The following is a 25,406-nucleotide window of genomic DNA, read 5'->3' on the forward strand; positions in this document are numbered from 1 at the left end:
TTCTCAAAAAGAAAAAGCCACCATATTTATTTAGTTTAACATCTTACCCACATCTAAAGAAAATGATGTCAACAGATAACCTAGGACATATACATAGGCACGCACCCCGACCCAGATAACCTAAAACAAAAAAAAAAAAAGCAAAGTTCTGTCCAACAGATAAAATCTATCTTCGCTTCTGGAAGATGTTTCCACGTCCCATTCCACGTCCTCTCCCTCTTGCGGCCACTGAAAGGTAGGGGAGAGAAAAGACGAGGCAGGTCGGTGCGGACCCTCACCACCGAGGAGCCAATCCAGCAGCAGGCCCGCCCGCCACACCTCACGGGGAAAGCGCCCCCAGGAGGGGCGGGTGGCCAGGCAGAGCTGGAGAGGACACCCTGAACCTGTCTCCTGGCCCAGCACTGCCCCACCAGAAGCTGGGGGCAGGGCCTCGCAGGGACGGTGGTTTGGGGGGCCCGCCTGGGAACCAGAGAAAAGATGAATTCTCAGAGCTGCCCCAGGGTGAGCAAACAAAACACTACAGATGCATTTAATTCACACGTAAAATTCCAAAACAGATGTTAAGTGTTAACGTCTATTAAATCTGGGTGAGGATTCTTGTTCTCTGAGCTGTTCTGCACGTGGAATGTTTCTGAATGGGGGCCGGGGAACCACAGGTGAAAACCCCAAACCACCCCTCGATGAAGACCGCTGTTCTGACTCAGGTCCGAAGAGGGGACCAGTGGCTTTGAAGAAGGGAAGATACCCTGCCGGCCTCTGGACTCTCCTCTCAGAGCCTGGAGCTGACCCAGGAGGGAAGGCAGGCCGTGAGAACCTGGGGGCACCGCCTCCTAGAGCCCCGACAGAGACGGGAGGGCGGCCCCGAGGAAGCGGAGCAGCAGCTGCAGCTCAGCCTCCGTACCTTCCCCCGGACGGAGGGCCAGGGCTCCAGTCCCCGCCGGGAGGGGCGAGGAGGCTCCCTGACCGGCTCTCCTGGAGGGCATCTGAAAGGCCCCTCGGAGCTCCAAGGCCACCTGAAGTGGGACAGGCCTGCTGCAGTTACAGGCCTGAGGGGCATCCGGGGACCTTCTGGCTCTGTATCGATAGATACTCAGACTGCTCCTAACGACTCACTCGTTTCCTAGCTGATCAACACGGCAGAACTCTTCAGGACCCTGACCCTGAACACTGAGTGGGCTAACCCAGGGAAAACGATCAGGCCGCATCACTGGGAAGACCACGTCCCACTTCTGGAACGTAGCAAAGGAAAATCGCATTCAGCCTCCTTTAACGGGTAAAAGATGGCCCCAGACGGCTGACTTCCCATCTGAGAGTGCCCCTCCCCACACCACCTCTCTCGCTCACGCTGGGCATCAGGAGACACCCCAGCCACACAGGGCCCACCCCCCCAGCCCTTCAGGGCCGCGCCTCTGCTCAGCGAGCAGCGCAGGGCAGGCTCCCCGCAGTCACCACAGCGGACTCATCCGCTCTCATCTGAGCCCGTCTTTCTTTAAGGAGCAGCTGTGGATCTTGTGCGCGTCCTGAGTGGGGGCGAGTGAGGCAAGACCGAGAAGGTGGGGTCTGGGGGTCCCCAGGACTGCGGGGCAGCGGTGTGGAGCTGGCTGCCCAGCCACAGGGCCTCCCTAGCAGGCCCTGGCTCGTCTGCCCGGCGCAGCCCCGCGCCCGCAGCACCTACCCTGGGCCTTCAGGATGGCCGCCTTGCCCCCGTGCACCCGCCCGGCGCAGCCCCGAGCCCGCAGCACCTACCCTGGGCCTTCAGGATGGCCGCCTTGCCCCGGCCGGCGCCCGAGCCCTGGTTCTTGTTCTTCATGCTCTTCAACATGGGTGCGTTCTTCAGCATGTCGGGCAGAATCAGGAAGCGGATCTTGCTGCCCCGGATGTACACCTGCTCCAGCTGGGCCACGCGGCCGTCTCTGTACGTGACCGTGATGTTGGACATCTGTAAGGGAACCGCCCTCGTCAGTAAGGTCACGGGCACCGGCAGAGAGCAGGGGGCGTGAAGGCAAGCGCTGGCTGGAGCGGGGGAGACCAGAAACGCAGATGCGTACATCACAAGATGAAGCCGGGGACTCCAGAGCGCCTGCGGTGTGTACCGGAGCGGGGCTGCGCCTCGCGCCTCGCAGTACGCGGGTTCCCACTTCAACGGATTGAAAACCCAAGGCTGAATGGCCAGCACGCGGAGATTCCTACCTGGAACCTGGGCCTGGCCCCCAAGCCCCAATTCTGCCATCCGCAGCCCCCCGTCAGCGTGTGCCACATGTCAGCCTCGCGCACCCCCGCATCGGCTGCAAAGGCGCCCCGAGGGCCACGAGTGCTCCAGACATGGTGCCGCCCACACCCGGCGCCCGTGCCCAAACACAGGGCAGGGGTGCAGCGACAGCTCGCACGGGGACCACACAGGACTCAGGAGCAGGGCCGTCGCTGCAGCTACGCGGCCCCTCCAGCCTGCGGGCAGACGCGGATGGCGGCAGCGGGCGGCGGGGGTGGCCAGGGGAGAACCCAGCCAGGAGACTGGCCGGTCGTGGGAAGGCAACAGAAACGTGCCCGTGCCAATGCCGTCAGGCACCACGCCTAACAGCAGGGCAGCTCACTCCGCCAGCCTTCTGGGTGGAAAGGGAGCAGTCTGTCCACAGCGGGTCAAGCCCACATCGCACAGCGGAGCGCTGTTCCCTGCTTCCTGGCACCTGTTGTCTCCTTACCCCGACCTGCTCTTCCCTTCGAGTGCTAACTGCCCCGCCCCGGCCTCTGCTGGAGCCCCGGCCTCTGCTGGAGCCCCGGCCTCTGCTGGAGCCCCGGCCTGCAGAAGGGGCAGATGCACTCGGAGCCGGCCTGCAGTCTGCTCGGGGGCTCTCTGCCGCCGGCCGCCTCTCCTCCAGCCCACCCTGAGCACCGGACAGGCCGTTCTGGAAGAGCAGTGACACTCTGACTGCTCTCACAACCGGCATGTGTCCGGGCTGAAGCCTGCTCACGTCGGGGGCAACGATGACGGCAACGGGTCACAACCCCGTCACAAACACACGGATAGCGTGAGCCCATGTGGAGAACAAACGCGGGAATACACGGAGAGGCCCGCAGAGCAGACCCAGAGAACACAGGAAGTCCCATGGCAGAAGGAAAGCGCCCTTGCAACGGTTATAACTCCACCAAGATTCAAGCAAGAAGCTTCACCGGGCGCGAGGCAGGGCTGGCCACCGGGAGACCGCTGAGAAACAGAACTTTACAAGGTATTTATTAAAGAACCTCCCCAGGAAACGCTCATCAGTCACAAAAGGAAAAGAAACAGGCCCTGAAGGGCACACACAACACCTCAACCAGAAGATCAGGTTCACCTCAGGACACAAAAATCACAACACCCCCCAAAGCATAACCCAAATGAGAAAACGTCAGAGAAGCCCTAATCAAAGCACAGCCTAACAAAACAACCAGCCTCTAGTCTTCACCAAGTCATCCGTGGTGTGAAAAAGCAAGCTTGGAGCAACTGCTACACGCACTGAGGGGTCCGGGGCTGGGCCATGAGGGACAGCCTGCACGCCCCAAACACTGGAGGTGCTGCAGGTGAAAGAACAGACCCCATGCTGGGGTGCCTGGCTTAACAGCACAGCGGGAGGGAGCACGGGCACACGCGCACGACGGGCACGCGTGAAGGGGGCTAGGACCGCAGCCCGCTCCCCAGGAGAGCTCAGAGAACATCGCGGGGGGCTCCTACAGCCAAGATAACAGCCCACACTGACCTGTCACCGAAGGGGTGAGCATGCCAACACCCGCAGAGCGTCACTTCCGCGGAATCCATTAACCATCACCTTCCCCGGCAAGACGTCTGGGAATCACGCTGCTTTAAGTGTAGTGAAAGTCTGGACTTGGCCCTTACTTTTTTTTTTTAAAAAAGGTAATATTTACTGTGCTTTGATGATCACAAACTTAACACACGATTGACGTTTCAAAATGAGAAAAATATTTTTAAAAATTTTTAAATGGAAAATGGCACCCCACTCCAGTACTCTTGCCTGGAGAATCCCATGGAGGGAGGAGCCTGGTGGGCTACAGTCCATGGGGTCGCAAAGAGCCGGACACAACTGAGCGACTTCACTTTCACTTTCAACCACATATAACTTCTCACTGAAAAGCAACTACTCACGTGAGCCTTCCTCAAAATCTTTTTAAAGCATTTTAACGTATCATTTATAGCCTGGTTCTCGTCTTCATAAAACTGGGAACACTATGGAGTCCTGTATCTCCCCACTTATGCCAGTGGCCACACCATTTTACTGGGTGAGTAATCTTCTTCACAATGTGTACTAGTTTGGGTGATGAGCAACGTTGGCTGAGCTGAGACTTCCCCAGGGCAGCGCTGCTGTCGGAGGCTCTCCTAGTCGCCACCCGCTCCTCTGGGTCAGACCCGCGCCCTACACCAAAAGCTCTCCTGCCCCTGCCCCTTGACCCTCTGCAGCAGTCAGCTCCCCCAGTCAATCTCTTGCCGAGTTAACTCTATCCGCCTTTTACAGATGAACAAACAGGTAATTAACATTCCAAAGCCAGCTGAAATTCAAACCCACATCCAATTCCAAAGCCCAAGCTCCTAAACAGAAACTGCGTCCCACACTGTAAAGTGATGCTAGACGAATTCACGCGCCGTGGGAAGGGAACCGCGCCAAGCAGTGGGTCCAACACGTCTTGGCAGAGCGATATTCAGCAGGTGAGTCCCATAATCTTATTCTTTCCATTTTATGGATAAAACTATCACCCAAACCTGCTTGCTTGGCCAAGTATTTGCTCCAAGTGCAGTCACACGAGGTGCTTCTGCTAGGAAAATGGCAAATACCCACAGTATGTGAGCGAAGACTCTGCTAACTGCAAAGCATTGTGCAAACACGCTGTGCGGGGGCGGGGGCGCTGAGCCTGACGGCTCCACTGAAGGCTGTGCTGCTGCTGCTGAGTCGCTTCAGTCGTGTCCGACTCTGTGCGACCCCACAGACCGCAGCCCACCAGGCTCCCCGTCCACAGGATTTTCCAGGCAAGAGTACTGGAGTAGGGTGCCACTGCCTCCTCCGGAAGGCTGTGCTGCTTCTCTTAAATGGGCCCAAAGTCCATGAGAAGACAACCACGGGACTGGGAGCAGCGAAGGATGAGCAATCTAAACAGTCAGATTCTAGGTTTCATATTCTCAACCTCCAAGAGGCTCTCACTGATGCCCGCCTCTCTGGCACCTCTAACAGGGCCTGGCACAGCTTAGGCACTCGGTGAACCACCGCTGAGCAAGAACCTCAAGGAGCCCCAGCCGCCCGCGCCCTGCCCTCCGAGGCTCCGGCCCGCCCCGGCCCCGCACAGAGCAGGGCACCTGGCAGTTCATGTTGTCCTCCGCCTCGATGAGCTTGCCCCGATACACCTCGCCAGTGTTCGTCTCACACGTCACGATGTGGCCCTCGGCCTCGTGGAGGACTTTGATCGGCACTCCGATAGACATCCCGACAGGAAGAGAGTTCTGCGGTGAGAGAGAGACAGCAGTTAGCTCATCTTCCGAAGCCCAAGAACGCATGTGCAAACACCACAACCCCTCAAGGCTGACACTCTGGAAAACTCAGCAAAGTTGCCAGAGGTGCACTAGTTTTTTTTTTAGCTGAATTCTGAGCTTGAAGGACCCATCTGGCAAACACGTGCAGGGTGTGAGTGGGGAGGAACGGGGCCTCAACAGGGGGAAAGCTGACGGGAAAGAGCTGCCTCCCATCTTCCTTCCACCACAGGTCTCTTGAGTGTGCATGTTAAGTCGCTTTTCTGACTCTCTGCGACCCCATGGACTGTAGCCCACCAGGTTCCTCTGTCCGTGGGATTCTCCAGGCAACAATACTGGAGTGGGCTGCCACGCCCTTTTCCAGGGGATCTTCCCCACCCAGGGATGGAGCCCACGTCTCTTACATCTCCTGCACTGGCAAGGGGTCTTTTTAACCACTAGCGCCATCTGGGAAGCTCAGACGGGCCTGTGCGTTTAATTCAACCCATTAAGCACTCTTGACCGTCTACTTACTTCACCATTAAGCTAAAGAGAAAATATCCAAGTGTTCACAAGGTGACGACGTGCTACAAGTGGGAGACGCTCACCCTGGAGGGAAAATATAACCAGGGAAAACCCCGACTTGATCTAATTAAGAGAGAAAAAAAGCAAGTGGATTTTTTCAATCCCAAGACGGGTGTATAAAACGAAAACTTCTGTAAAATGAAATGCTTTCTGCTCTCCAGTAATCAAGGCACGTCGCAGCCATCTGGTATTCCAGCCTTCCAAATGCAAATTTTTAAGCCCAGGTAAAAACCATACTGGCTTTTTGGCAGCTGTCCGTTACTTCCTGTAAGTGCTGAGGAGCTGGGGGATGTCAGAAGCACAAGAGGCGGTCCCTCGTACCTTAACTTTAGGGTAAAGGAGGAATTAGGCTGTGAACAGCCGAAAAGCAGGAATTGGCCCCAGATAGCTGAGATGCATGTGAAAGAAAAGATTTCAGGAAGCCCGGACTCTTGCATCTTCCCAAAGAACAGAAAAGTATTAAATCTCTTCAGGCAGGAGATCTGGTCTCCATTACTCAACAGTCATCTTTTAATATTCAGATTACCTGCCCCTTGCTGCAAACTTCTTTGTAGCCTGACTCCACCCCACCCAACATTTCTCTCTCCCAAGGGTCGCCTGAAATCCTGTCTTCCGGGCTCGGAGTCCTCATGATTCCCACCGAATAAACCTAATTCTCAGCTTTTAGGTGGCGGTATTTTTTCGGTTGACACGCAGCAGGAGGTCGAAAGAGAGGAAAAGGACCGGGAGAGGTTAGGAAAAAACAGGTTCCATTGCTGAGGACAACGCTGAACCGCAGCTGGGGGAACCGGGGCAGCACAGAGACTACCCCACGGAAGGGCAGCCGGAGTTACAAGACGCTGCAACACGATTTAGACAGAAGCAAGGAAATGTGATAACCTGTGTTTCCAGCGTTAGGGGATCAGGTCCTGGAAGGGGGAGGGAGGCAGAGATGCCAAGGGCTTTGAAAAGAAATCAGCCAAGTAGGGATCTGGGGGGAAGGTGGCCACCAGCCAGGAACGATCTCAAGACCACTGCCTGGATACTTCGAGAAACACCGGCCTGGAGAGGTTCGGAAACCGAAGAGCAAGTACTTCGGGGAAAAAGCTAACGAACGCACCTCCAGGCGCTTGGGAGGCGCCGCTGGGGGTCTGGGTGGCCCAGCTTCCCGCGGCTCTCCCTCCACGAGCACCGCAGGGCTCCTCGGCGGCGCGTCCTCCTCCAGCCCCCCGGCCCCCCGCGGGACCTCGGCCTAGCCCTCGCCCTCCCCGCACCCCCGGCCCTGTCCTCACCGGCTCCGGGCTCCTCTTTCAGAGGCGGCAGGGCAGACGGAACTCCGGCGACTGCGAAGGCGTGAGGGCGCGAATGGCGGGCCGCGCGCTCCCAGAATACCACGCGTTCCCAAAATGCCTCGCGCAGGGCCCGCCCCCTTCCTTTACCCGAGTGGCGGCGGGCGACGTCTCTCGCCTTCGCGTTCATCCTTACCGCGCCGGCTGGGGAACCCGAGCTCGGGTACAATAGTTCCGGGCCCGGGGAAGAGCGGGGCTGATGACCGGACCCAGGTGCCGCCGGAAACAGCGACCCTCGGGCCGGCCCGGGCCGAGGGGGACTCGCGGTCCCCAGCCCCCGACGCCAGACGCGGGCTGGACGGCGAGGCGGGCGGCGGCGGCGGCGGGGGCCCGGGGCCGGGACCTGCCCCCGCAGGGGAAGCCTGGGAAGCCGACGGCGCCGGGGAAGGGGTGCCCCGAGCGAGGCGAGTGCCCCCGGCGTGCGGACAGGGAAAGCGGGGACCCGGAGCAGCGGGCCGGGGGGCCGCCGGCGTGGGAGCCGGGGCGGGCCGGGGCGGGCCGGGGCGGGGCCTGGGGCCGCCGCCGCCTCCCGCCCCTCCTCCCCCCGGGGCGCTGGTGCTGGCGGCCCGGGAAGCCGGCGCGCGCCGGCCGCGCGCTCCCGTCCCCAGTCGACGCCAGAGCTGCAGCCCGCGCCGGGCCGGGGCCATGGGAGCCCCGCGCCGCCCGGGTCATGAGGACGGAGGTGGACGCGGAGGCAGCGGGGCCGCCGCTCGAGCCCGGTCAGTGTGGTCCCCCCGTCACCCTGGGGATCGCGGTGGGCGCGGGGCAGGGCCCTGGGGATCGGGGGGCGGCCCTGACCCCGGGGATCGCGGTGGGCGCGGGGCAGGACCCCGGGGATCGGGGAGCGGCCCTGACCCCGGGGATCGCGGTGGGCGCGGGGCAGGACCCCGGGGATCGGGGATCCGGGATCAGGGTTGGGGGGCAGCCCTCAGCCTGGGAATCGAGTATGGGGGGGAACCCCGCCCGAGCGCCGGGCAGGGTCCGGCCGCGCGACCTTGGGCCGACCGCCGCCGCGGCCCCGGCTGTTGAGCTCTGAGCAAAACCTGGGCAGGTGTGCGCTCCGGCGGGTCCCGCCGGGCCGGCTACGGTCAGTTGGGGTTTGTTTGTTTTTCCTGATAACTCCCTGAGCAGGGACACCCCTGGGCATCTCTCGCTTGCGGTCATGGAGGGAAGGAGGGTCCTGATTGAGCGGCCGGGGCGGGGGGAGGGGTCACCTTTCCCTGGAGCGAAAAGTCCTCTTTGGAGCTGCTTTGAGGAGAGCCTGTCCCCTCTCCGGTAACTGAGGCCTTAGACGGGGCAGGCAACTGGCAGGGCAGGGAGGGACAGCCTGCCCCTGGCCTCCGAGACTCCTGCCTGTTGTCTTGCTACGGAGTCTTCCTTCTCTAGTCCCGCCTTCCCCAGCGCCTGAGTTCCTTTGCTGGGAGGTGGGGAAGGGGGCACACACTGATAAATCAGCGGCCAGCCTCCGTGTGCTTTTCTGAGTGGGAGAGGGCGAGCAGTGGTTCCCCATCCCCTCTGCAACATACAGTTGACAAGAAAGGGCTGGTGAACTCTACAGTGAGGTGCCCACACGGGGGAGACCCCAGCCCTGAGGCATCCATGGGGCACGACCGTGGCTGCAGCAAGGATTTGGGTCCAGGGCTGTCCCCGGGATTTGCTGTCTCGTCCTCCGGTTGTCCCACTCTGAGATCTTGGACCAGACACTTGCCTTTCCAGAGGCGCCTCTGTGGGGTAATGACTCACATTTCCAGGGCGCCTTCTCTGAGCAGGCACTCTGCCCGAGTTGTTTACATGCAGGGCCTCATTAATCCTCATAACGACTTGGGTGAAGCTGGTTCCTATTGTCACTTGCACTTTTGCAGATGAGCCAACCAAGAGCTTAAGTATTCAGGGCCAGGAAACTGCCTTCCTTCCTTGAGGACAGCTGCCAGCTGAAGCCAGGCCAGCCCCTTCCAGGCGGACCCTGGCCCTCAGGTGGGATGGGCTGTGGCTCCAGGTGCCTGGCAGCAGCTTTGGGCTTGGAAGGCCTGCCCTTATTGGGTTGGCTGACTTGCTTGTGCCTGGATTGGGGGTGGCCCCGAGGTGGGTGTTCAGGCGCCTCAGGGGTGTGGGCAGGATCAAAGCGTAAGAGATAAGGGTGAGAAGAGGTGGGGCAGAGTTCCTGAGGGCCCCAGCCAGCGGCGGGCGGTGCCACGTTTCACAGTTGGGGAGGCAGAGACAAGAGTCGGAGCCTGGCCACAGGTGCCCAGCCAGCCAGTGCCAGAGCCCGGGCTCAGAGTCAGGAGGAGCCGTGGACAGAGGATCATAGTCTGGAAGCCTGGGGGAGGGGGAGTCCTGCAGTGACCCGGAGGCTCAGGCCGCTCGAGGGAAAGGAAAAAAAAAAGATAACCGCCTTCCATTCACCACCGAAGTGTGTCTGCCGAGGTCTCCGGGCTGGGAGGAGGCAAACGCTGCGTGTCTGCCACTGAGGAGTTCCCCATGGGTCTGGCGAGCAGACAGACACCAGCTCCGGTCCTCCAGGTGGAGGGGAAGGGACCGAGGCGTTTGCATGTTCAGAGATGGGAGACAGCCTTCTGGATGGAGGGATCTGCAGGAGCCAAGGCTGGGGAGCAAACAGCCTGTGGAGAGAAAGCCAGGAGGCAGCGTGCAGCTGCGGGAGGGGCTCTGGAAGGGCGGCAGCAGCCTGCGGAGGCCTCTGCCCCTGCTCAGCCTTCGGCGGGGCATTACTTTGGGACGTGAACACTTGGACGGCAGGGCTTGGTCCCGTGATCTAGTGTGCCCAGGGCCTAGCACACCGTAGTGGGCACTCGGGAGTTCATTTTCTTTCCAGCAGCGGTTTCTGGAGCGTCAGTCACCAGGCACTGGGAAAAACAGCGAATAAGATGAGCCAATCCTCTGCCCTGGGGCCGCTTCCAGTCTAGCAGGGAGACAGGCAGGCTTTTTCCGCTGTGGTGTCACTTTTGCCGAGCACTGTGGAGGAGCCCCTGCTCCCGAAGGCGGTCAGTAAACGCCTCTCACGAGGCGGGGGGTGGGGGGGCTTTGAGCCAGGACCTGAGCGGCAGAAAGGGGCAGACTTGAATCCCGAGGGTAAGAGCGCTCCCCCGGGGTGAGTGGGGCAGGCCCAGCGGGGCTTCGCAAGGGGTTAAGAACTGTCTCCTGAGGGCTGTGGAAGACTGTGGAGGGACCCCTGCGGCTGCTGTGGACTGGAGAGGGACGGGGTGGCGGGGGGGGACAGGCAGAAGTCGGGCAGGTCGGGGCCCACGGGGCCCAGTCCGCAGCAGTGGGCGGAGGTGGTTGCTGCAAGGCACAGAGAGGTGGCCTGGGCTCCTTTTAGGGCCGCCGGGGGACGGAGAGAGCGCAGCCTGACCCCCGACTGGCCTCAGCGCCCCGGGCCCCAGCCAGATGGAAGGCGAGGCTCCTGGCCGCACCCGTAAAGGGGCGCCGGGGACATTCTTGCCCCAGGGGCCAGGCGGCTCGGCCAGCAAGCGGCCTGCTCTCAGCAGTGCCGCCCTGCTTTCTGTGGGCCCTGCGGGTGAGGCGGGAGAGGAGAGAGGTCACGGCAGTGCAAGCAAGGCACAGTCCTGGCCCCTGCCCCAGAGAGGGCGTGGACAGTCCAGCAGGGCAGGGGTCCACGCGGGGGGCCTGGGCCGGCGGAGTGCTGATGAGCGACGGGGCACGGCCAGCCTGCCGTCCGGGGAGGCCTGGGAGGTGCTGGCCTCTGAGCCAGGCCTTGAGGCCGGGGAGGGTGTGGACGGGAGGGCGGAAGCTTGGGACCCCTGCAGGCGACAGGAGGTCGCAGGTCACAAGGCCAGGATGGACCGCAGGGCTCCCAGGTGCCCTGCTGGTTGGTCCACGTAGGGGTGGGATGGGGAAGGGTGCTGGGGGTCAGCTCTGCGCGGGCCGGTTGTGCGTTCAGGAGCGTCGCCTGGAGACCCCAGAGGGGGAGATCACGGCAGCCGAAAGGGCGTCCTGAACGAGCAGAGTGTCACGGGCGGTTCTTTAGCTCTGAGCTCCGAGCAGATTCCCGGGACCCCGGGGCAGGAGGGCCCCCCAGGCCCTGGGCCAGCGGGCCTGCCACGGCCCCGCTCTCCGGTCTTAGGGCGCGTCCCGCACGGCCCCTGGCCCAGCCCCTGGTTTTCCTCAGCCGCCCGTGTGGGCTGTCCGCCCGGCCACTCCCCACCGAGTCGCCAGTCCGCAGGCCGGGCGCTCATGGGGCTCTAGGGAGATGTTTGTTGACCAAAAGGGAAATCAGACCAAAGTCCCCACTCGAGGGATGGCCAGACCCAGCCCACACGTGGAAGTCAGCGGCCCAAGCCAGCAGGAGAGCCGAAACCAGAACGCCCAGGCCAGGCCCTTGCTGCTCTGCCCCGGGTAGCATGGCCCTGGCTGATAGGTGACTGCTCCCTCCTTGTAACCCCGGGGGCTGTGGAGTCAGCGGCCTTGGGAATTGAGACAGGAATGCCTGCCGAATGCCTCCGGGAGCCCCCCGCCACAGGGGCTCCAGAGAGGGGCCGCGGAGGGGCGTGGTGCCCGGGGCGGGGGGGCCGTGCACCATGCGGGCAGCGTCGTGGAAAAGTCTGCAGACAGGGTTTGGCTCCGTGGCCTGGGGGCTGAGCCAGTCCAGGCGGGAGGGAGGGGCACGTGAAGGCTGCAGCCCAGGGCGGGCGAGGGGCGGCTGGGCAGCAGAGGGTGCGGGGGCCACCCCACCGAGGGCCTGTGCACAGGGCTGGCCCGCCCAGACCGGCGCTTTGGGAGACCTCTGTTGTGGCAAGGAGAACGGGCTGAGGGGCCCAGTAAGGCTGTGGACCGTCCTCGAGTGGCCCCTTGGGACCTGAGTGGGCGCCAGCGGTGGCAGCTCCAGTGGGCGTGGGGTGGCGGGCACTGCGCCAAGAGTCTATGACCCCCTCCCGCCCCTGCCACCCGTGACCCCCCCCACCGTCCTCCTCCCGCCTGTGACCTCCCCCTCGCCCTTCCCAACCGTGACCCCCTCCTCCCCCTGCCACCCGTGACCGCCCCACGCCCCTCCCGCCCATGACCCCCCTCCCGCCCGTGACCCCCCTCCCGCCCCTGCCACCTGTGACCCCCCCACCGTCCTCCTCCCGCCCGTGACCCCCACGCTCCTCCCGTGCAGGGGACTTCGTGCAGCTGCCGGTTCCCGTCATCCAGCAGCTCTTCCACTGGGACTGCGGCCTGGCCTGCTCCAGGATGGTGCTCCGGTGAGTGTGCCGGGCTGGCCCTCTGATGGGGGGCGGCGCAGGGGGAGAGCCCTGGGTGGGATTCGTCGTCCAGGTGGCTGTCTCCAGCTGGGGCTTCGGGAAGGCCCAGCATCCACCCAGGCTCCACCCCAGCTGCGGAAGCCCGTGGCGGTGGACCAGGCCCCCCAGGTCTGCCTCCAGAGGATGCCCAGAGTCTGGAATGGCCAGGAAGTCACAGGTGCCCGGGCCTGCCCCACAGACTGACCCCCACGGCCGAGACGCAGGGCCCTCCTGCAGCCCCCCGACCTTGGACTCTTAGGAGACAGGGTCACTGGGCAGGGCAGCCTCCCGCTCCCCTTCCTGGAAGTCCAGGCAAGACAGGTGTTCCGTGCCTAACGCTCAGGGAACCGGTGAGGAGATGTGCTCCACTTAGAAGGTCCTGAGATGAGGCTGGAGAGGCTGGCAACTGGCCCAGAGTCACACGGCCCATGAGGGACGCCAGGCGCAGAGTCCAGGCCCCGGACGGGGACCTGCGTGGTGCCCGGGAGGCCCCGGGCAGTGTGCGGTCAGGACCTAGGAGTTCACGATGCAGGGCGGAGCCTCGCGGGGGCACAGGCTCACACAGCAGGCCCTCGGGGAGGCTGCCCCGAGGCTCAGCGGGCACTGTGCCCGCAGGTACCTGGGCCAGCTGGACGACGCTGAGTTCGAGAGGGCCCTACAGGAGCTGCGGCTCACCAGGAGCATCTGGACCATCGACCTGGCCTACCTGATGCGCCGCTTTGGTGTGCGGCACCGCTTCTGCACCCAGACCCTGGGCGTGGACAAGGGCTACAAGAACCAGGTGCGCCGGCAGCGGCCTTCCGGGCGTGGGACTGGGACCCAGACCGACACGCGCAGCCAGACCAGGCACCAGGGCCCAGCAGCCCAGACACCCCCACTCCCACCTGTCCTGGACGCACCTGCCAACTTGCAGAGGCGCCCCGGTGACCTTCACGGTCCTGCCCTCTGCCGCAGCTCCAGCCAGCCAGGCCTTGGGCACCTGTCTTCCTCCGGCCGTCATTTGCTGGTTTTCCTCCTTCGTACGGGGACAGCCAGCTCCAAGTTGGGTCCCTGGTGTTCTAGAAGGAAAAAAAAAAATCTACTGTCTTTCGTTTTTATAAAAAAGGAAGGCTGCCAGGGACCTCCTTGGCGGTCCAGTGGCTCAGACTCGGCGCTTCCAACACAGAGGGCGTGGGTTCCTTCCTTGGCCGGAGAACTAAGATCCCAGGAGCCGTGTGGAACGGTCAAGAAGATAACTCAAAAAAACCCCAAAACACAAATAACAACAAAAGTAGAATGCCCGTAAAGCCTCATTGAGACCCCAGTGCACTCTGCCACCCTTAGGAGCAGGCCTGCCTCCAGCCTGGGCCGAGCAGAGAGTGCCTGCTGGCCTCGTGGGCGACAGGCCCACTACCCCGCGGCCAGTGCCCATCCACCTAGCTCTCCTTTGAACTATCCAGGCCAGGGGGAGAGGCTGGTGGATCTGGTGTGGTCAGCGTGGCCTCGAGGTGGAGGAAAGGCCCAGAGCAGTTCTCTCCTGCCTCCCCCGTGGGGGCCCTGGCCCCCCAAAGGCCCCTGCGCCAAACAGACTGTGTCCTTTGCTGACACGCGCTGGCTGAGTCGAGTGGGTGGCGTCCAGACCCCCGCCCACCCCCAGGGTGCTGGCCCAAGCCTGCCGCCCGCCCGTCTCCCGAGCACCCTCGCCAGCCTCGGGCGGTTCCGCCGCCCGCAGGCCGGGCCCGTGTCCGCTCCCGACCCCTGTGCTGTTGGCGCCCTCCCGGGGGCGGGCGTGAGGGCAGCCGGGCGGCAGCCTCTGCAGCTGCTTTGGCCTTGCAGCCCTTTTACAGGAAGCACTTCGACGCAGAGGAGACCCGGGTGAACCAGCTCTTTGCACAAGCCAAGACCTGCAAGGTGCTGGTGGAGAAGTGGTGAGTCCGCGTGTCGCCCCCACCCCCGCCGCCCTTCCTCACGCACCTGCCACCCCAGGGCTGGTGGGGGGAGGCCCCCCTTGGGAAGGGGCAGGCCTGAGCTTTCCCACCTTGTTGGCCATGGGCACTGACTTGTACCCGCCCCCGCCCCCTGAGCCTTAGTTTTTCCATCCATCAAGTGGGAACAGGTAGGGGGCTATGTGACCTAGGCTACACAAACTCTGGCCTAGGATGGACCCGGAGCGGGCACACAGGACAGGTGAGCGAGACAGATCTGGCCAGCCCTCGGGCTGCTCAGGGAGTGCTGGCCGTGTGGCAGAGCACACGGACCCCGGTGGCGGGGGCACGGCCTGGGGAGCGCGCTGGCGCGGCGGGAGGCTGGCAGGGAGGCCTGGGTGTCAGCTGTCAGGGAGGCCTGGCCAGACCTCCTCCCGGCTGCCTGACCTTAATAGGTCTCCCTCTTCTCCTCCACACGGGGCGGGGGTGGGGGGGCAGGAGACTTGCCCAGACGCAAGCAGCTTCCTCCCCAGCCTGCTGCGGGCACTGCGCCCAGCAGGCGTCCGGCTCCCAGACCCGGGCTGGTCTCTCCTTGGGTCTCCCGTCCTCCTGGATTTCGGGCTTCATGGTCACGTGACCCAGGCACATAGCCCTCTGGGCACAGGGAGGTCTCCACGTGTCCCCAGGCCACGTGAGCGCGTGTTGGAGGGTGAGGTGGCCGGTGTTAGCTCGGTGGCACCTGACCGGCTGCATGGAGGGCGGGGGCCGTTCCCGGCCAGACACCCCCCCGCCCCCCGCACAGTGAGTCCCACAGTCACCCCAGCCGCCCAGCCATGCACTGACCCGCACCCGGGACCCCCACCCGGGCCCTCCCTCCAGCTGCGCCTGCGCTTCCCGGTGGCTGAAGCCCTCCTCGGGTCATACCTTCTGCTGGGAGCTCAGCCAGCTGCTTCCTCTCAGAGACCCAGTGGAAAAATGGCACGCTTCCCCAGGCCAAGGCGTCAGAGCAGGCTGCCCTGTGACTCGGCGGGGCTGGAGCTGGGCCCGGCTACCAGGTGCCCACACGTACCCCCGAGGGGCCTGGAAGGAAGGAGGGCTCAGCGTGGCTCGGCATTGGCCCCCCAACCCCCAGTGAAGACGGTGGGGCCCGGGCACTGGGGAATCCCCCCAGCCCTTCCCACCTCAGGTCTGTCTGGGACTTGCCTCCTCCCGGGGGCCTCAGAGGGGCCAGGGCCTAAGAGTCTGGAACAGCCGGCTGACCCGGGGTTCCCCTGCGGGCGTTGCCAACTAGCCCTTCCCAGGCAGCCCCTTCTGCCACAGGGAGCCTCAAACAGAAAGAGAAATAACCCCTGCTTGGCTCCGATTGGGGGAAGTAAGTTAGGCCGCCCGTTCACACTACTGATGCACCCTTCAGGGTAAAAGACCGGGGCAGTGAGGGGCAGGCCCAGAGATGGGGTGCCGTCTGGAGTCGTATGGTCACCCTGTGACGGGCCTGTGGGCCCAGCGTGTCCTGGGCAACCCCCCGGTCCATGCTTGGTCCCCCACTGAGCCCCGCCCACCGTGACAAAGCAGGCGGGTGCCCCCTGCACGGAGCTCAGGGCGGACGCGAGGCGCAGACCTGGGGATGGGGCAGACCGGGGCCCGGCAGGGGTCCGCAGGCGGGGCCTGGGGCCCAGCGGCACCGGCTGACGCCCGTCCGCCCCCCGCAGCAGGGTGAGCATGCAGGACATCCAGGCCCACCTGGCGCAGGGCCACGTGGCCATCGTGCTGGTGAACTCGGGGGTGCTGCACTGCGACCTCTGCTCCAGCCCCCCCAAGTACTGCTGCTTCGCGCCCAGCGGGCCCCGCCGCCTCTGCCGCTCGCCCGAGTACCAGGGGCACTTCGTCGTGCTGCGCGGCTACAGCCGGGCCGCTGGCTGCGTCTTCTACAACAACCCGGCCTACGCCGACCGTGAGTGGGGCGGGTGGGCCCCACCGCCTTCTCCCGGGGCCCCTGCCCGCCATCCCCGGGCCGGCCCTCTGCCCCCACCCAGGGCCCAGCCCAGGGCTGCGGTTCCCGGCGCCCCCAGCCCCCAGGCCAGCCCTCCGTGCTAGAAAGGGAGGTCCGGGGACCCTGGTCAGGGGACTAAGAGCCTGCACGCTTCGCAGAGTGGCCGAAAGAAAAAAAGAAAGTCTGCCCAGCCCTGGCCCTGGCCCCCGCCCAAGGCCCGGACTCCCCACGGCCCCGGGGACAAGGAGGGACCATAGCCCTGCGGCCTCCAGCGAGTCCCTCCCTCTGGGCCTCCCTTTCTCCTGCTGAATCGGGGACAGCGCAGGGGACAGGCTCACAGGGGCCGCAGCGGCTGCAGGGAGGGCGTCCCGCGTGGTGGGGGTCAGCCGGGGTGCCCCCTTGCTGACCGCCCCGCCCTCCTGCCGCAGCAGGGATGTGCAGCGCCAGCGTCAGCAACTTCGAGGAGGCCAGGACCAGCTACGGCACGGACGAGGACATCCTCTTCGTCTACGGGGACAGCTGACAGCGGGGGCCCGCTGCGCCCTGCCCTGCCCCCAGAGGCCACCCCAGAGGCGCTGGCCCAGGCCTGGGGCTCAGACGAGGCGCTGCGTCCCTGCTGGCTGTTGACATCGTGCGGGCAGCCCCACATCTCAGGGTTGGGTGCTGGGGCCCTGGGCCTGCACGCCTGATCATGGCCGGGGGTGGCCTGTGGCCTCCCCCCAACCCAGCGCTCACTCCTGGCCCTCTGCAGAGAAGGCCGGGTGGTCTCTGTCGGCAGAGGGAGTAACCTAACCCAGGATCGCACAGCGCGGACCCCCGCATGGACTGGGGCGGCCTCCTGTTCCTTCCTTTTTTAGCCGGGGGAGGCGCGTGTGTGTGTGTGTGCGCGTGCGTGCGTGCCTGCGTGTGTGTGTGTGTGCGTGCGTGCGTGCGTGCCTGTGTGTGTGTGTGTGTGAGATTTAAGTCTTTTTTTTAGCCGGGGGAGGGTGTTTTTTTGAGATTGAAGTTTTCGCTTTTGGTGGCGCGAGACTCAACCTCAAGCAAGACAATAATAGTGGGGTCACAGGTACTTTGGAACCACGGACACCTCTTTTCGCGGGCAGATCAGCCAGGCCAGGATCTCTTCCAAAGCCAGGGGGACCCAGGGCTGCAGGCAGGCAGGCCTCGCGCCACAGCCAGAACCTGACTCAGGACAGTGGTGGGGCTGCGTCTTGAACCTGGGTCTACACCCCTGGAGAAAAAAGGGAAATGGGTCATTCCCAAAAGGGGCTGGGACACCTCCTGCCCCTGCCCTGGGTTACCTCTGGCCAGGGGGGCCAGGATGCCGCCGTCAGCTACAGCACCTAAGTCTTGGTCGTCGGTGCCAGAAGCCTGATGCTGGGGCAGCGGCTTCCGCTGCTTCCCCAGGCTACGGACCACCCAGGACCACCCAGCTGTACAGCTCCTCTACCTGACAGCCTTGACTGAGAGGCAGGCACTTCTGGCCAGGCAGCCGCCCTTGCGGGCCCGTCTCGTCCCCGTTGCCTTAACCCTGGGTAGCCTGAGACCAGCCCCCCCCCCCACCACCACCCCGAGTCCTGGTTCCCAAGGCCAGGAGGACCACACGTGGCAGCTGCAGGCTGGGCGCCCCTGGAAGGGGCCCGGGTGACCCCGTTGAGGGCGGCGGTGTCCAGGAAGACAGCGACAGAAAGGGGCGGCCGCCCTCAGGGAGGCCCACTACTCAGGCCGGCGGGGGCTGCCCAGGGAGCAGCCTCCAGTGTCCATGTTGCCGTCATCCGTCAGAGACACTGTCCCCAGGTCGGAGGAGCGAGCCTCTCGGGGAAGCCGCAGGTTAGAGGTCACCCGTCTGGAAGGTTCACAGGAGCTGCCTGGCCCCGGGGCCGACGCCACCTGCCTGGAGGGGGTCTCGGAGGCGAACCCACCGTGTTATGTGCTGTTCACACACAAATCCTGAAAACGGGGCTGGAGACAGCAGGACGCGGCCCACGACCCCAAGACCCCTTGGCCACACGTGGAGGGGGGCGCCCTGGACCGCTGGCTGTCTCCCCAGCCACCTAGGGGCAAAAGGGATTTTATGCATCACAGGGATTTTTATATGTGTTATCTTGTTTGTAATGAGCCATTCTCAATAAACATGGTCCTCACTCCAAGACCCTGGCAGCCCCCCCGCCCGCTTCTGTGATCCCAGTCTCCTTGGGACGGTTGCTCCTGAGCTCACATGTAGGTGTGCTGGCCACCGGCCACCCGGGCGTCCTCACGACGTGACCAGAGGTGCTAAGGAGGGGACAGCTCAAAACCGAGCGCAAAGGATCACTGGGGATCCAGGAGACCAGAGTGCGGAACCTTCCAGAGACTGTCGACTCTAAAGCCCTGTGCTGAGAGCCAAGGGTGCAAAGCTCTATCTATATGACGGTGCCCTGACCAGGCCAGCTCGGCTAGCAAGGCGTGCCCAGGGAGTTAGGAGGTGCAGAAAAGGCTCTGATCCTATGGTGTGGGGACCCCGTTCCCTCAGGGGCTCTCCCAACTGCTTTGCTGCACAGTTCATTTCTGTGGGACCCTGGTCTTCCCTGAATGATGCTGACCTTTGGGTAAGCCCTGGTCCAGCATCCTGAGGTCATCGCTCAGGACTTGTCTGGTGGTCCATTGGCTGAGAACCCACCTTCCGATGCGGGGCCCGCAGGTATGGTCAGGAAACTTTTAAGATCCCAAGTGCCGTGGGGCAACTGAGCAAGCAAGCGGATGGTTGGCTGCTGATCCTCTGGGGACTTAGATCGCCAGCTCCTCCCACGAAAGCAAAACCACTGGCTCCACAGTGACCTCCAGCTCCCCCAAACGCCGGGGTCTTGTTCACTGGTGGGACGACTAAGCTGAAATCTGATGGGTCCACCTGTGGCCAAGCTGTTCACCCAAAGCTGCACAGGCGCAAGCTGGAAGTAGGCATGGGTCCTCCACTCGGGCTAGAGGCCCAGGCCAGTTCACCCGGTAAGCCTTGCTGCGCTTTTACCGGCTCTGCCACCGATAAAATACGTCAGACTGTCCAGCTCACTCAAGTCGAGGCGCAAGGGGAGAGTCTGTCCACCCTGATAGGGCCCACTGGGACAAGCCTGGTGACCGCACCTCAGCGCCATCCAACGGCCACCTGGGCCCGTCCCTGGGCTGGGCAGAGCAGCGCCCCCGCCACCGTGGACCCCGCACGAAGGACACAGCACTTTCCGATGCAGGGGTTGCCCCTGCATGCAGAGAGGTGATTCTGGCCAAGGGTCAGCCTGTTTCTCCTGCAGGGAAGGAGGGCGCTGTGTCCAGGGCTTGGCCCTGCGCAGCACGCCCCCAATTCCATCACACCTCCCACCAGCTCTCGGGACTATCCGCGGTGGGCACTTGTTAGGGTCACGGAAGTGCTGCTCCCATCCGATCAGGCACTTTGGGTGCACTGCTGTGGCCCTTGAAACTCATCCGGGTGGTGTTCTTGGCTTTCGGGGCGGCCTGCAGCCTGACGAGGGTGCGCCTTTCATCACAAAAGCTCATCAACAAGGAGCGGGCGTCAAGGCGCTCGGTGGACCCTCTGCACGCCCTGCCGTCTGTCCGTGGGCACCTGGAGCCCTCCAGCACGGGAGAGCCTCCTCGTGGGCCCGGCCTCCCTCTCGGCCTCCTGGTCCACTTGCCCTTGTAGAGCAGTGTGGTTGCTGCACGCACCTGTCCCTAGGAAAGTCGCTTCCCGGGGACACCTGGACAGCAGTAGTAAGACGGTCAGCAGGACTTATTTCACACTTCGGGGCTGAGCAGAGGCTGAGGTCCACGCCCAGAATTCCCTCCTGGTCTGGGAGTCCCAGCTCTGCTCTGCAGGGCCTTTGGCCGGATTAAATCAGGCCTACCCAGATTATCTAGGATAATCTCACTCGCTTGGTTAACTGCCTACAGGCTTAAATCACATTGGCCAAATACCTTCACAGATTAGCGTCTGATTGGGTAAACAGAGACAGCAGCCTGGCCAAGGTGACAGCTTCCATGGCTGTCCCCCGTCCGCAGAAGTCGCTGCCAACTCTAAACGGAAGGCTCTCTGGCTGCAGAGCGCGGGCTTCAGCAGCCGCGGTTCCCAGGCCCTGGAGCTCAGGCTGAGCAGCTGTGGCCCGCAGGCTTTGCTCCCCCACAGCATGTGGGGTCTTCCTGGCCGGGTCAGGGATGGAGCACACATCTCCAGCACTGGCAGGTGAGCCACCAGGGAGGTCCCTCACTTCTCTTCTTATTCGGCTGTGCTGGGCCTTCCAGCGAGATTTTCCATCTTTGTTGTGGCACGTGGACTGTTCAATGGCAGCACGTGGGATCTCAGTTCCCCGAGCAGGGGTTGAACCCGGCCCCGCCCTACAGTGGAAGCGTGGAGTCTCAGCCACTGGACCACCAGGCAAGTCCCCCATCGGTCTCGCTTCAAACCATCCTGCACAATCAGTGCCTGGGATTATCTTTTAATTGCATTATATAATTCACCCAGCAAAGTTTAACCACCTCAAAGTGACCAGAGTGACCAGATTCAGCGGCTCTGGCACACCCACCGTGCTGTGAAACACTCCTCTCCACCCGGCCCCCAAACGCTTTCATCCCCGGAGAAGGAAACCCGGTGCTCCTGCGCCAGCCCGCCTCACCCGACCAGCCTCCCCGCCCGCCCGGGCACAGCAGCGCCACCGGGGAGCCCGCAGGGAGAGCCCAGACTCAGCAGAGCCTGGTGCCCTGGCCCGTCCGCTGCGGGCAGAGGTGCCCTCCCTGGCGGGCGCGGGCTGAGGGCCGGCCGCTACTCTTTCACAATCCTGGGGGTGTAGTCGGGTTTGACAGCTTCGGCAAGTTCCTGAGCGTACATCTCGTATCTGCCCGTCATCTGAAAGCGAAAACAGCGGGACTTGGAGTGGTTCCGTTTCATTCTGAACGCCCTCGTTCGCACACCTCGCCTGCTGCCACTAGAGGGCAGCTGTGGGACAGAAATGCGACCGGAAGGCGGGCCGGAGGCCAGGATGGTCTCAGGCTGGGATTCGGAGACGCCACCCCGGCCCAACCCCGGCGGGACCCCTCCGACCCCGATTCCGGGGCGGTGGCGAAGATCACTGAGGCCGACGTGACTCACGCCTCCGGCCCCTCCTGCTGGAGCACCTCTGTGATCTTCCACCGGAAGGCGTGGCGGCTCCCAGGCAGGGGGAGGAGGGCCGTCCTGCCCCCCGCGCCTCCACCCGAGAGGGGCTGACCTGCCGCCGCCCACTGGCAGGAGTGGGTCCCCGGGATCCACACCCCGGCGGCCTGGCTCTGGAGGGCCACCCACTGCACGCGGCGTCTCACCCTGGACACAGCGGCTGGGGAGAGGCTGGGGGCGCGGCAGGAAAGCCCACCCAGGGCGCTCTCACCCCGTCCTTCCCACCGCCCCCTCCCTCCCAAGGCTCTGGCAGGAGCGGGGCCGTCATCACAGCTGGGGACGGCTTCCGCTTTCAGAAAGTTACTAATGAGAAGCCATTCAGCTTACTGGCTCCCGCTTCCCATCCGTGCGGAACCCGGCATTAACCTAAGCTTCCCAGGAGGACGAGAGACAGGAGACCTTCGCGTGGGCAGCGCCCTGTTGCTCAGTCCCCTGGGACTCAGGGAATGTGCCCAAGGACCCATGCTCACAGAAACAGGAGTCTCGGGCCTGGAGCCCACGTCTGGCTGGCCCCCGCCCCCGCCCAGGAGCGCTGGGCCGGCATCCCATCCTGACGATGTGACGTCTGTGCTGAGAAGCCGGTAAGGAGTTGGTGGAAACACCCCGGGAGGCTAACAGGGCGACACTCCAGCTGTGTGCCTGACGCGCTGTATTCCGGGGTGGGGGGGTCCCAGGCCGCAAGCATCCCGCTCTGGGAGGTGGGCACTTACGAGCCTTGGAGACCCGCCACCTTCCTTACAGGGTGTCAGGCCCCCAAGGCCTCCTGTTTTACAAGCGGGCGCATAAGGCCGGGAGCCGAAGTGGCTCGCAAGGCAGCAGCACCGCCAAGGCCCACTTCCCTCCATCGTCCAGGCCCAGCCTTGGGGCCTGGCCACGGGCAGAGCCAGACACACGCATCCATCTTGTGGTGCCTTCCCAGTGCAAGTGCCTGGGAAGGAAAAGAGGATTAGTGAGGCCAAGCCACTCTACTCCCTGGACAGATGGAATTGAGATGAACCTGCTCGGAGGCGCCCAGAATCTAATAAATCAGATGAGTGGGAAATTTATCGAGGCCTGCCTGCTGCCCCGGCAGCGTTTGACCCCGTGGTTCCCCTCCCAGGCCCCAGCCTCCGGCCTTCTGTGCAGCTCAGGGAGGGGGCCCATGCGGCTGGCCCTCAGGCCGCCCGGAGCGGCGCAGTCCTGGTGCTGGGAGCGGGCCAGGCCGCGCGGAGGAGCAGGGGCCTGGACACCCACCTTGAAGCCCCAGATGTCATTCACCTGCCGGCACAGGTTGAGGTCCAGCTCGGCGACCAGGAGCCCATCCTGGGTGCGGGAGAGCCCAGGGGTGCGGCTGCCGTCCGGGGCCGCCACGTAGCTCGAGCCGTAAAAGTAGCCGAAGTCCCGGTGAGCTGCGGGGCAGCAACCGCAAGGCCCGTGAGCCCATGCAGACGCGGGTGGCCTCTGCACCCACGTGGGGGAGACGCCCAGGACGAGGGCCCCCACACTCTCCCCAGCAGCTGCTGCGGCCCCGAGGACCTGCCTCCCCCGTCAGGCCTGGACGCCCGGCCGCTGGCTGCAAGTCGCCCTCAACGCCCTCCCCTCTGCCTCGGGAACCTTTCTTTTTATTATTTTTGATTTATTTCTATTATGTGTTTGGGTGCGCTGGGTCTTAGGTGCTGCACGTGGGATCTTTAAACTGAGATTAAAATGCTGTTTTTCTGATACGCACACATATATGCGTATAGTTTGTTTGCTTGTTTTTGTAGTTGTGGCATGCTGGATCCCGTTCCCTGGCCGGGGGTTGAACCCAGTTCCCACAGCAGGAGTGCGGAGTCTCAGCCCCTGGACCACCAGGGGGTCCCGACCCTGGGAACCGGTCTACAGGCCTCCCTGGCAGAGCTGTTGGTCCCCAGCATCAGCCACCACGGCCCAAGGGAGTCACGTGGCCCCCACGGTGAGCTTGGCCCCGCCCAGCCGTGTCGCGCCCTCACCCCCCTCCAGGCCTCGGGCCCCTCACCAGTAAAGCGGGCTGCCGGCCACCCCGAAGGTGTGCGGGGAGTGTGCGTGTGCCGCCCAGGGCCGGCAGGACCCCGGTCCTGTGACAAGAAGCCCCACGGGGCCAGAGGCTCCAGTCTCCCAGGCCTCAAGTGGGGGGATCTGAGCTCTTTCAGGAAATACTGCTGTGGGAGGCACGCCTGCTCAGCCCCGCTCTGCTTCCCAGACACCTCCTTGGAGATGGGGGTGGCCCCCTCCCACATTCCAGGCCAGAGATGAGGGGCCGGGCGTGGCGGATTCCAGCCCTGCCTGCAGAGCCAAATAAGCTGTGGGTAGGAACCCAAGGCAGCCACGCTGGGCTCCGGGGGCGCCTGGACAGCTGGGGGGTGAGGGGCGTGGTCTGCAGGGTGGCATATACACCCCTATTTTCAGGGAGCTCACAGAGGGCGCCCCCACGGCTTGGCCCATCTCCACCCCAGTTCCTACTCCATTCTCATCTGGGGTGCCAGGGGGCCACAGGCCCAGGGTCCACACGAGAGCGGCAGGGGGCAGGTGTGCAGACACGGTCTGTGGGGTGGGTCCTGCCGGGAGACAGCAGATGGACAAGGGACATCCAGGTTCTCCCCCGCCCAAGTCAGCCCCACGGAAAGTCAGCTGGACGCACCTTTCTTGCCATCCCCAGAGGTGAACTCGTTTGGGAAGTGCTCCTGGAAATGAAACCGAGGTGAGACATGGCGCTAAGAGTGCAGAACCCTCCTGCCAGCGCCAGACGACACAAGAGACGCGGGTTCGGTCCCTGGGTCGGGAAGATCCCCTGGAGGAGGAAATGGCAGCCCACTCCCGTGTTCCTGCCTGGAGAAGCCCAGGGACGGGGGAGCCTGGCGGGCTGCAGTCCATGGGACGCGACGGAAGCGGCTTAGCCTGCACGCACAAGACACACCTCTAGGGGGCGTTGGCGGGACGCTCGTCAGAGTCAGCCAGGGCGAGGGACCCAGGACAGTCACAGCCATGTGGACCGGCCTGATGGGCCTGTGCCCCCCAAGTCCCAGCCCCCCGGCCAGCCGGGCATCTGACCAGCCCCGGGGGAAAGACCCCGATTTTGCCTTCAGGAGCTTATCGTCTGCTGGGAGAAGAGAAAGCCGTTGTGGAGACTGGCTCTCTGGGGCCGTGGAGGGCATCTGGGGCTTCACAATGCCCAGCCTGGGGGCAGCGCAGACAGCAGGGATACCCGCTCTCGATACCTTCCCCAAGACTGCGCGTCCAGCCAGGAGGGGGCGCCACGTACGGGCTGGTTAAAACACCAAGTTTCTTTCCTGTGGACCCACTCAGGGTTATCTCAGGCTGATCAGATGCTCTGAGTAGAGTCTGACATCTGATTAGCAAGAATGCGGAAGAGGATTTGTTACGTAATAAATACCCGGTGTTTGTACTCAAATCTTTCGGTGCCTGAGGTCAAGGTTTGGGGGAGGACGGGAAGAAAGCAGGTACTGGGTGGTGGTCACGGGCTGAGAGCCTTTGAAAATGACCTCAGCCGCAAGCGCAAGAGGGCCTGAGCAGTGCCAGCTTTCACGGCGACCGGCCCGGCCAGGCTCCCCGTGCCGGGACCCCGGGGTGTGGGGCGTGTGTGCCCAGAGGGGGTGGGACCCCGGGGTCCCCTCCTGGGCCCCCCGCCACTGCCGCTCCTCCCGCCTGGCTTCTGCCGGGGCTGCCCC

The 25,406-nt window shown here is 63.7% G+C and overlaps 3 protein-coding genes and 2 long non-coding RNA genes across 7 annotated transcripts in view; 3 read left to right on the forward strand and 2 right to left on the reverse strand.

The window, feature by feature from the left end:
- On the reverse strand, positions 1–7,979 carry SNRPD3 (small nuclear ribonucleoprotein D3 polypeptide). Of its 2 annotated transcripts, none has more exons than XM_069558393.1 (4): positions 7,342–7,979; positions 5,336–5,479; positions 1,747–1,939; positions 1–228 (listed from the first exon to the last, which is right to left on the reverse strand). In XM_069558393.1, exons 2-4 carry the CDS (start codon positions 5,459–5,461, stop codon positions 167–169), a joined length of 381 nt encoding a protein of 126 aa, XP_069414494.1. In that variant the 5' UTR covers positions 5,462–5,479; positions 7,342–7,979; the 3' UTR covers positions 1–166. The 2 variants fall into 2 exon arrangements, with proteins under 2 accessions (XP_069414494.1, XP_069414495.1); XM_069558394.1 differs by having other exon boundaries at positions 143–228; positions 1,676–1,939; positions 7,342–7,878.
- Positions 4,567–6,736, forward strand: LOC138422858 (uncharacterized). The gene is made up of 2 exons (XR_011250043.1): positions 4,567–4,693; positions 5,214–6,736. It is a non-coding gene; the product is annotated as an uncharacterized lncRNA (long non-coding RNA).
- Positions 7,522–18,697, forward strand: GUCD1 (guanylyl cyclase domain containing 1). 2 transcript variants are annotated; one of them, XM_069558390.1, is made up of 6 exons: positions 7,522–8,117; positions 12,530–12,614; positions 13,269–13,434; positions 14,469–14,560; positions 16,267–16,508; positions 16,979–18,697. In XM_069558390.1, exons 1-6 carry the CDS (start codon positions 7,598–7,600, stop codon positions 17,068–17,070), a joined length of 1,197 nt encoding a protein of 398 aa, XP_069414491.1. In that variant the 5' UTR covers positions 7,522–7,597; the 3' UTR covers positions 17,071–18,697. The 2 variants fall into 2 exon arrangements, with proteins under 2 accessions (XP_069414491.1, XP_069414492.1); XM_069558391.1 differs by having other exon boundaries at positions 7,910–8,117; positions 16,270–16,508.
- A 1,301-nt stretch (positions 18,698–19,998) lies between these two features.
- LOC138422857 (uncharacterized) lies at positions 19,999–25,129 on the forward strand. Its single transcript, XR_011250042.1, has 2 exons — positions 19,999–22,301; positions 23,466–25,129. It is a non-coding gene; the product is annotated as an uncharacterized lncRNA (long non-coding RNA).
- Positions 20,992–25,406, reverse strand: part of UPB1 (beta-ureidopropionase 1) — a 31,501-nt gene continuing 27,086 nt past the window's right edge. Inside the window, exons 9-11 of the mRNA XM_069558392.1 lie at positions 24,359–24,401; positions 22,954–23,108; positions 20,992–21,414 (exon numbers count right to left, since the gene is read on the reverse strand). Of these exons, the coding sequence (XP_069414493.1) occupies positions 21,331–21,414; positions 22,954–23,108; positions 24,359–24,401 (282 nt within the window). The 3' untranslated portion in view covers positions 20,992–21,330. The remainder of the gene's footprint in view (positions 21,415–22,953; positions 23,109–24,358; positions 24,402–25,406) is intronic.

This window comes from Ovis canadensis, chromosome 17 (genome assembly GCF_042477335.2).
Source record: "Ovis canadensis isolate MfBH-ARS-UI-01 breed Bighorn chromosome 17, ARS-UI_OviCan_v2, whole genome shotgun sequence".
NCBI classification, from domain to species: domain Eukaryota; kingdom Metazoa; phylum Chordata; class Mammalia; order Artiodactyla; family Bovidae; genus Ovis; species Ovis canadensis.

What these genes read in the sequence shown, in the direction of transcription:
- SNRPD3 (XM_069558393.1), bottom strand. Translation starts at nt 5,461, where the DNA reads ATGTCTATCGGAGTGCCGATCAAAGTCCTCCACGAGGCCGAGGGCCAC. An exon ending in AGGACAACATGAACTGCCAG is followed by an intron (nt 1,940 to 5,335) that starts GTGCCCTGCTCT and finishes GTTCCCTTACAG; the next exon opens with ATGTCCAACATCACGGTCAC. An exon ending in GGCCATCCTGAAGGCCCAGG is followed by an intron (nt 229 to 1,746) that starts GTAGGTGCTGCG and finishes CCTACCTTTCAG; the next exon opens with TGGCCGCAAGAGGGAGAGGA.
- GUCD1 (XM_069558390.1), top strand. Translation starts at nt 7,598, where the DNA reads ATGACCGGACCCAGGTGCCGCCGGAAACAGCGACCCTCGGGCCGGCCC. An exon ending in GGGGCCGCCGCTCGAGCCCG is followed by an intron (nt 8,118 to 12,529) that starts GTCAGTGTGGTC and finishes CCTCCCGTGCAG; the next exon opens with GGGACTTCGTGCAGCTGCCG. An exon ending in ACAAGGGCTACAAGAACCAG is followed by an intron (nt 13,435 to 14,468) that starts GTGCGCCGGCAG and finishes TTGGCCTTGCAG; the next exon opens with CCCTTTTACAGGAAGCACTT.